This window comes from Amblyraja radiata, chromosome 22, assembly GCF_010909765.2.
Source record: "Amblyraja radiata isolate CabotCenter1 chromosome 22, sAmbRad1.1.pri, whole genome shotgun sequence".
Taxonomy (NCBI): domain Eukaryota; kingdom Metazoa; phylum Chordata; class Chondrichthyes; order Rajiformes; family Rajidae; genus Amblyraja; species Amblyraja radiata.
This window is the reverse complement of record NC_045977.1, coordinates 15,295,053-15,305,215: the sequence shown is the minus strand read 5'-3', so window position 1 is coordinate 15,305,215 and position 10,163 is coordinate 15,295,053. Positions and strand designations below refer to the sequence as shown.

The 10,163-nt window shown below is 45.5% G+C and overlaps 1 protein-coding gene across 1 annotated transcript; it reads left to right on the top strand.

Annotated features, from left to right (window-relative positions):
• Window positions 1–1,416: 1,416 nt before the first annotated feature.
• Window positions 1,417–2,693, top strand: LOC116985619 (myeloid-associated differentiation marker homolog). The gene has a single exon (XM_033040468.1). It carries the CDS (start codon window positions 1,496–1,498, stop codon window positions 2,369–2,371), a length of 876 nt encoding a protein of 291 aa, XP_032896359.1. The 5' UTR covers window positions 1,417–1,495; the 3' UTR covers window positions 2,372–2,693.
• The last annotated feature ends 7,470 nt before the right edge of the window (window positions 2,694–10,163 follow it).

Genomic DNA, 10,163 nt, shown 5'->3' with positions numbered 1-10,163 from the left:
AACAAATTGGCACAATGGGCAGCATTGTAAATGGATTGAATGTAATCATGTATTGTCTTTCCGCTGACCGGTTAGCACACAACAGAAGCTTTGCACGTGACAATAAATCAAACTGAACTGAACAGTAGTGCAGAGGTAGAGTTGCTGCCTTACAGCGCTAGAGACCCAGGTTCGATCCTGACTATGGGTGCCATCTGTACGGAGTTTGTACGTACTCCCCATGACCGCGAGGGTTTTCTCCGAGATCTTCGGTTTTCTCCCATACTCCAAAGACGTACAGGTTGGTAGGTTTATTGGCTTTGGTAAAATTGCATATTGACCCTCGAGCGTCGGATAGTGTTAGTGTACGAGGTGATCGCAGGTCGGCACGGTGGGCCAAAGTTTCAGTTTCCACACTGTATCTCTAAAGTCTAAAGTTTAATTCTCACTGACAGGAAGTATTGTTAAATATTTAGCTGATATTTCAAACATGTTACAAGCACCATAAAGATTAGGATTAAAGAAAACAAAAGTATTTTCTTGTTTTAACATCCATTGTTTTTGAGCTTAGAGAACAGACCCTTTGGCCCACCGAGTTCATGCTGACCAGGAATCACCTTGTACACTGGGGACAGTTTACAGAAGTCAATTAACCTACAAACCTGCAAGTCTTTGGAACATGGGAGGAAACCGGAGCACCTGGAGAAATCCCAGGCGGTCGCAAGGAGAACAGACAAAACCCATACAGACAGAGCCCCTAGTCAGGATCGAACCCGGGTCTCTGGTGTTGTAATGCAGCAACTCTACCGTTCCGCCACTATGCCTCCTTATTGTTTGAAATTATTTTGTGAGGGTTTGTGAGGATGTGGCACAGTGGTGGAATTGCTGCCCTACCTGTGCCATGCCAACATGGGGTTGATCCTGACTATGGGCGCTTGTACATTCTCCCTGTGACCACATGGCGTTTCTCCGGGTGCTCCAGTATCCTCCCACATTCCAAAGATGTACAGGTTTGTGGGTTAATTGGCTTTGTTAAAATGATAAATTGTCCCTGGCGTGCAGGACAGTGTGCGCTGAGTGAGGGGCCTCGTTCCCCACTGTATCTCTAAAGCCTGAAACTCAAAACGTCCCAGCCTACATTGGGGAAGTTAAGGTTGGCTCCTCCAAAACCATGCTGCTTTTGCCCCTCCACTCTGCAGCCCCAATCAATAACCATTTTTAGATGTGAAAGAGCAAAAAGTTCATCCTCATAAAGAAACACTCTGACTCAACAGCAAACAAGGTACCTAGGCAACTATCTTCATGGCAGACGCTCACTGCTAACTTTCAGAGACAAATAAATCTCATATCTAGGTGCAGCAGCCAGACGTGAATCATTGGTAGGAATGTTTGCTGAGAAATAAATCACATATTAAGTTGTGCGTGGACGCCGTGAACAGTCCCTCGGTGAGTTGCTGCAAACAGTGGAGTAAAACCAATCGTACGGTGCAGTAGATCTTTGTAGCTGCTCTTCGCGATGTCTTTACAGTTGAATTGCAGATTGCTGGCGACCCCAATAGGGATTGTAAGGCTACTTGAAATCTTGCTGTCCTGCACAGCGTTCAGCCTGATTGCCCACGTGGGCCTTTACTCTGGCTCGTACGGAGGCTGGTGCATGTTTGCCTGGTGTTTCTCCTTCGCCGTCACCTTTCTCATTCTGGCCTTGGAGCTGACGGGGCTTCACGCCAACATTCCGATATCCTGGGAGGACTTCAGCACGTCGTTCGCGATGCTGGCCACGCTGCTCAACCTGACCGCCTCCATCATCTACCCATCCGTCTTCCTCCCAACCGGCAACCGGGAGATCGAGGACCATCAAATAGCAGCCACTGCCATGTCCTGCCTGTGCTTCATTGCCTACGCCGTCGAGGTGGGTCTCACGCGAGCCAGGCCCGGTGAGATCAGTGGGTTTTTAAAGACTGTTCCGGGACTCCTTAAAGTGTTGGAAGCTTTCATCGCCTGCATTATCTTTGTACTTGTCGAGGACACGTATCGTGCCAACTCCGGTCGGCAGTGGTGCATGGCTGTGTACTGCATCTGCTTTATCGTCACCTTATTGATCATTATTCTAACCATCGCCCAGCTCATAGCCAGGATGCCGTTTCCATTCGAGAGGTTTCTGACAGTCTACAGCCTCCTGGCCGTGCTGATGTACATAACCGCGGCGATCGTCTGGCCAATCTTCTGCTTCAGCCAAAGCCACGGCCAACCGACCAGACCGAGTGGTTGCCGACGAGGCCACTGTTACTGGGATAACCAAGTCATAGCCACCGTTTTAACCTATGTTAACCTGGTGGTGTACATTGTAGATCTGGTCTATTCAGCCAAGTTAGTCTTTATTCCACAGGCTTAAGTGCTTCTGAAAACTGTATGCAATGGTGAGAGGGGAGGTGCTTTTATTGGTGATCCTGCATCAATATAACAAATATATGGTGTTTTCTATCTTGTTTTTTTATGGATTGGAGTTATTGAAGCTGATAAGAGCAGCTAGGTATGTTTGACCCTTCGTACTCTCTGTATAATGTCGTGTACCCTATCACTACCCACGTTTTATGCCTTGCTTAGACATTAGCGATACCATGTAGCAACAGGCCCTTCGGCCCAACTTGCCCACACCGGCCAACATGGCCCATCTATACTAGTCCCATCTGCCTGGATTTGGCCCAAATCCCTCTAAACCTGTTCTATACTTGTACCTGTCTAAATGTTTCTTAAACATTACAATATTACCTGCCTCAACTACCTCCTCCGGCAGCTTGTTCAGTGCCAACTAGCGATCACCCCGCCCACTGGCACTACCCTGCACACTAGGGCCAATTTACAATTTTAGCCAAGCCAATTAACCTACAAACCTGTACATTTTTGGAGTGTGGGAAGAAACCAGAGCTCCTGGAGAAAACCAACACAGGTCACGGGGAGGGCGTACAAACTACTTACAGACAGCACCAGTAGTCAGGGTCGAACCCGGGTCTCTGGCGCTGCAAGGCAGCAACTCTACCGCTGCGCCACCATGCCACCCACATGGGTTCTCAGGCAGGTGTACGTTGGTCGGTTCGATGTCCACATGTGGGTGATGGGTTGAACTACCATTCAAATTCTGCCGCCACTCTCCATAGAAAATCTAATACAGGCACTCCCTGACTTGCGTGATAATGCGACTTGTGTAAGCATGCTTAACGTGAGCACCTCATTAAGCACACTGCTTTATTTCCAAGCTGTGCGTCACGGCAGAAATGCGCCGCTGCCGTTGCATGTGGCCGTTTACGCAATTTTTCCAGGATGCTCCCACGTTGTCCATGCATCGCAGCTCCTGCCTGGTCTCCCACTGGGACTACGCAGCATGAATTGTAAAATTACATTTTCAATATCTTGCCTCCCATTGTTATGCTAACTGGTCTATAATTCCCTGTGCGATTTCACTGCCTGCTGGAAATTACAAGTTTTCCTATCTACGCTCGGTCACCGGTTCATTTTCTGCTGCATTTCTACATGGATAAAGCAGTGCTTCTGCCCTCCCCACTGGAGAATGCGTAGCTACAGGAGAAATCCATCAGAGCCCAACATCTGGCCTTCCTTGATATTGATAGGTATCTCTACTCTGGCTTTTCTCACAGTTGCATTACCACCCCCCCCCCCCCCCCCCCCCCCCACCAAGATTACGCTCCTGTTGTCTTTTTGTCCTTGCGATAGTTGAAAATTGAGATCATGTATATCCTCAAAATCCATGTGTTTTCAAAACCAAGTACAGCAAGTTTCAAGCTGCTCATTGATGTAAGGCTCGATGAACAACCCTGCCATTGTCAGCAGTTATCAGGCAGCTGAATGTTGCTCTGATCAGCCAGCGTGCAACCCTGACCTCCCGTCTACCTCATTGGAGACCCTTGAACTTTCTGTAATCAAACTTTATCGGACTTCAATGTTATATCTTTACACTGAAGGTTGAGCCCTTTATCCTTGCACTGTGGATGGCTGGCTTGTATTCATGGGGAGTCATGGCAGAGCAGTGATAGGGTTGCTGCCAGAGTTGCCAGTTCCATCCTGACTACGGGTGCTGTCGGTACGGAGTTTGTACGTTCTCCCTGTGACCATGGGGTTTTACCCGGGTGCTCCGGTTTCCTCCCACACTCCAAAGACGTACAAGTCTGTTGGCTCCAGTGAAGATTGCCAGTGTATAGGATAGTGCTAGTGTATGGGGATCGCTGGTCGGCGCGGACTCGATGGGCCGAAGGGCCTTTTCTCCGTGCTGTATCCCTAAACTAAAGTATAGTCTCATCTTTGACTGGATAGCACGCAAACAAAAGCTTCGTACCCTGGTACAATAATTTAAAAAAAACAAACAAGAGGATAGGTGGGTAGCAACCTCTCTTTCTTCAGTCGTGCAGTCACACGATGTGCCAATCCCCATCTCTAGAAGAAAAAAAACAATGTGAAATAGGAAGTGATTGATCAGAGCACAATCGCCATTATTCAGTTGATGAGTAATTGTGTTCCTGAGATCATCTTGGACTTCTGCCATGAGAGTCGGTATCCAAGCTTCACCTAATCTTCTGTTAATATTCAATCACTGGTGCCTCACGCTGCATGGCACGTAGTCCAAATATATTCACAAGTTTGTAACTTCATAAATTCTAGGAGCAGAATTAGGCCATTCGGCCCATCAAGTCCACTCTGCCATTCAATCATGGCTGATCCATCTTTCCCTCCCAACCCCGTTCTCCTGCCTCCCCCCCATAACCCCTGACACCCATACTAATCAAGAATCTGTCAACATCCGGTTTAAGATTATCCATCGACTTGGCCTCGACAGCTTTGTGGCAATTAATTCCATTCTTTAATTCAAAAAGCCGCAGCCTTTTATGTTGGTATATTTGCCTTTGTTAGTTAAATATTACACAAACCCACCTTCTTTTATTTGAACAATTCCTCAAAAAAACATCTTTATTTAGTGCTTATAGTATGCCCCAAAGATTCTTTACACGAGAATCAACGCATATTTGCTACCAAACCACAAGGTGATATTAGGGCAGATTACTAAAGGCATGGCTGGAGATGAAGTCTGTAGTTTTGGAGGAGGAGAGGCAGCGAGATTAAATGTAGAACTCTGGACTCTGTAGCTGAATATTTAAAGTTAATCCCTGAGATAAAAGGAATCTCCATTTCAGTTCCAAGGTATAAGAGGTTTATAGAGTCATAGTCTTACAGCATAGAAACAGGCTCTTCAGCTCAACTTGTCCAACATGTCCCGTCTGCACTTGTCCCACTTGCCTACATTTGGCCCATAACTCTCCAAACCTGTCCTATCCATGTACCTGTCCAAATGTTTCTTTAACGGTGTGATGGTCCCTGTTTCAACTATCTCCTCTGGCAGCCCGTTCCATACACCCACCACCTTTTGTGTGAAAAGGTTACCCCTCAGGTTTATCCTATCACAAATAGCAGAAGAAGTTGGACCTGCATTCTTTGGAGTTTCAAAGAATGTGGGGTGATCTTATTGAAAGACGTGTAATTGTAAAGGGGTACAACTTTCCATCAGTAAACATCTTCTGCCTTTCCCATGGGCAGATGTACATATTATGAAGCACTGTATTTTTTTTCAAAGTATGTCTGATTTTAATGAACACCAATATCAAAATGTTGGAATGGAATACGATACGATAGATCTTTATTTATCCCAGGAGGGAAATTGGTCTGCCATAAAAAAAAATCAGTCATAAAAAAGGCAAGGTACATGGGGGGGGGGGGGGGGGGGGGGGGGGGGGGGAGTCAGTCTACCCAACGATAGAAGGGGGAGGAATTGCACTGTTTGATAGCCACAGGGGAAAAAGGATCTCCACTGGCGTTCCGTGCTGCATCTTGGTGGAACTAGTTTGTGCATTATACCCATATGTGAAAAAGCTACTCACGGAATAGATAGAGATTGTGATATATAAAAGTGTACAGGGAACATACTGAGATGCTGACAAGAGCGGCACAGTATTGAATGAGGGAACGGTGAAGATAAAGGGTGGTTATCTAAAACCTGAAGGGCAGGGGAATTTCTTCTTGCCCAGGGTAATGAATCTCTGGAATATAGATCGCTGGAGGGAGTTAACAAGGAGGTAGATAATTCTATGGAAGGCCAGGGAATTGAAGGCCAGGGGAATCAGGCACGGAAGTGGTGGAGATTTACAGCAGATCTGTCAAGATCATATTGAATGAAATGGTCGACTCCTGCTCCTATTGTCTGGATGTTCTTCACTAGTTTTTAACTATTTCTCACAATCTCTATCTACTCTTTATTTTTCACATCTGGGAATAAGTCCTTTCCAACATTTTGTGATTGAGGTTCATTGAAAATCTGACATACTTTGAAAAAATATATAGTGCTTCATAACATTCAACAACAGGGCCACACAGTGGTAGAATTGCTGCTTCACAGCACCAGAGACCCGGGCTCGATCCTGACTACGGGTGCTGGCTGTACTGAGTTCTCCCTGTGGCCGTGTGGGTTCTCTCCAGGAGCTCTGGTTTCCTCTCAAAGATGCACAGGTTTGTAGGTTAATTGGCTTTGGTAAAATTGTAAATTGTCCCTGGTGTGTGGGATAGTGTTAGCGTGCAGTGTAATTGTTGCTCAGCGCAGGCTCGATGGGCCTAAGAGCCTGGTTCTGCCCTATATCTCTAAACTAAACCAAACCAAAGGTATATCTGCACATGGGAACGAGAAAATGTTTACAGAAGGAATGTTTATTTTATATGATGTGCCAAGTGATCTTTGCTATTTTTCTAATATACTTTTTTAATATTTTGGAACAAAATGAAGACATACCCATCACTTATACAACATAATCTATTGTCTGTCATAATTTAGTTTGCATAGTTTCATTTCAGTAAACCATGTGTGATTTGCTGCTTATGGATGTGCCTTTTATGTTTTAATTCAGTTGGGAAATGTGATTGAAATGCAAAAATAAAATAAATCAAAAACATTTCTGATTTCTACAAGTAACAAGTGCAATTGAGATTTGACTCGTCATTTTTACTTCAAGGCAAATGGAAATACAGAGGCCACAAATAAAATCAGGAACTGGTCATATCCATACATGTCTCTATAGCCTGATATTCACATCCAAGAAGCTATCATCCTTTGTTTGATTGCTTCACTTCCAAAACTTTAGACACCGTGAACGCTGATGAGAAATATTTGAACAACCATGGGTGTTTGGAGTTAGACTTTGCTGTAGACTTGATACATACAGCGCGGAAATAGGCCCTTCAGCTCACTGAGTTAGTGCCAACCAGTGATCACCCTGTAAATTAGCACCATCCTACACCCAAGGAACAGTTTACAATTTTACCAAAGCCAATGAATCTGTACGTCTTTGGAGTGTGGGAGGGAACCGGAGCATCTGGAGAAAACCTACGCAGAGTGGCACAGGGAAAACATACAAACTCCGTACAGACAGCACTGGTAGTCAGGATCAAACCAGGTCTCTGTCACTGTAAGGCAGCAGCTCGACCACTGCGTCTCTGTGCTATCCCCTGCGCTGTCCCCACTCTGCCGATACAAGGTTCTTGTACAACAAATCAAATTTCCAAAATCAAATGATAAATGAACAAACCAAAGGTATCCATGAATTCAAACTCCTTCCACCTGTTCCTGCCACTCACCCTCCTTTAGACAACGGCTAAATGACAAAATCCAGTTCATAAACTGTCCATGAAGCAAAAGAAGAGGAATGATAGTTGCTTAACGGAGTTATAAAGAATTTCTGTACGCAGAATTGTTCGACGATACAGAAAAATTATAAGATTAGACCAAACATCTTGTCTCCCACTATGGTCTTAATGAAAATTAATCCACAAACCTGGATGTTTTAGGAGTGTGGGAAGAAACCAGAGCACCCGCAGAAATCCCACACGGTCACTGGGAGAACGTACAAACTCCGTACAAACAGCACCTGTAGTCAGGATCAAACCTGGGTCTCTGGCGCTGTAAGGCAGCAACTCTACCGCTGCGCCACTGTGTTGCCCTAAATTAAACACTCTTGATGACACCAGCATAATCAAGGACGAGTCTCATCCTGGTCACTCCCTGTTCTCCCCCCTCCCATCAGGCATGATATACAGAAGTGTGAAAATGCCCACCTCCAGATTCAGGGACAGTTTCATCCCAGCTGATATCAGGCAACTGAACCATCTAACCACAACCAGAGAGCAGTCCTGAACTACTATCTACCTCATTTGTGACTCTCAGACTATCCTTGATCAGACTTTACTAGCTTTATCTTGCAATAAACACTATTCACGTTAGCATGTACCTGTACACTGTGGATGGCTCGATTGTCTGATATCGGATTTGAGTTTATTTTTATTTTTGGGAAGGATTACGTTTCCAGGAACAAGGATGAGACCAGATCCTTGGAACTAGCCTGCCAGAGTACAATCTCAGAGGCCTGACCTCTATGATTCTGTAACACAAGTGTGTGTTGTCATACGCACTGGGACTAGAACAATTATATTCCTACATGCCGCAGCTTTACAGGCACATTAAATGCAATAACATAACAAATAAATATACAATGAATGATCAGTTTTACAAGGTAAAGGAGACCAGATTAGTGCCAGCCAAGGTACACAATGCAATGGTAGTCATGCAAATTCCATAGTAGTTTGGTGCTGGGACCGGCTGCGGTTAGCATTGTGCAAAAGGGATAGTGTTTCAAAAGGCTTTTGGCTGATGTGAATGAACCTGGATGTATTGGTTCCCAGTTTCTTCCCAGTACCTTCTTCCCGATGGTGGAAGCGAAATGAGAGCATGGCCAGGCTGGCGGTGGGTCCTTGATGATACTGTGGTTGTGAGATCCACCTCCTGAGGATCCCATTGAAGTGGGGAAACCAATACCTGCGATGGATCAGGCGATGTCCACCACTGCCCACCTCCTTTGTTCCTGAGCATTTGAATGATCACACCAGACCCATATGAAACCAGTCACTATGCTCTCCACTCCTGTAGCTGTAGAGGTTTGATGGAGTAGTCGGGGACATAAAGTCATAAGTGATAGGAGCAGATTTGGCCCATCAAGTCTACTCTGCCATGCACTCATGGCTGATCTCTTCCCCTCTTAACCCCACCCTCCTGCCTTCTCCCCATAACCTCTGACGCATGCTGGATCTTCTCGGATTTCTGAGGAGCCAGAGTGCATTGAAGATCTTTCTTTGTGTTTCCATCAACGTGCTGGGCCCAGGCCAGATGCTGGAAGCTGTTGTGTTTCTCCAGCACCCCACCAAAGAGGCACCATTCACGAGGAGGCAGACTACCCCAGAAACCAAATTATCAAAGGTTTGTTTAACATCAAATAAGTTCTTGCGGCAGCACCTCCCCCCACCCCTTTCCCACACTTTTCATCGTTAAAGCCCATACCGCTGATGAGAAGGTAAAATGTGCCACATTACCTGTGTAGTTGGCACTGATGCTTCACAGTTGTCTCTCTCAGCAGTATCTCGGTCGGCTGGAGATCGAGCAGCGTTGCACCTGGGCTGCACGAGGAACGGAGTGAATAACAGCGGGGCATTGAAGGCACATTGCTTCCGCATGCTCAGTTGGAATCATTTGCCATGAAATACATTTGTATCACAATGATCTCTGAAAGTGTTTTGTGCTGAGCTGGGAAATTTCCGTTCCTTTTGGCTACTTTTACTGCAGCGCAGAGCACATTCCAACCCCACACTCGTGCTGGCAGTGCTTCAAACAGCCTTTCATCAGAGATGCTGATTGATACTGATGCCAGTGTTTCTCTCAGACCCAGCTACATCGATCGATCAAATAAAGTTGCCATAACTCGTTACTACCAGGGTAAAAAAAAATGCCACATTCAGCCACTTTGAAGGACGGCATCGTCACTAAAACTTGTGATGACCAAATTAGACGTAGGTTTATTGCTTTTGTTCTGTGCACAAATAAAAGCCCATGAGAGATCTGTGTCTGTAGTGTCATAACTTTTATAGCCTGCTTGTACTATATACTATAGCTTCCATCTCCGGAGGGTGAAAGGGTGGTGAGCAAATACTATTGAGATAAGGAGCAATAAATTGTGTGTGCTTTTTGAAACCTGCTGCTCAAACCATGAAAGAAGTGAAGCGTGGTTCAATTAAGTTGGGACATTGAT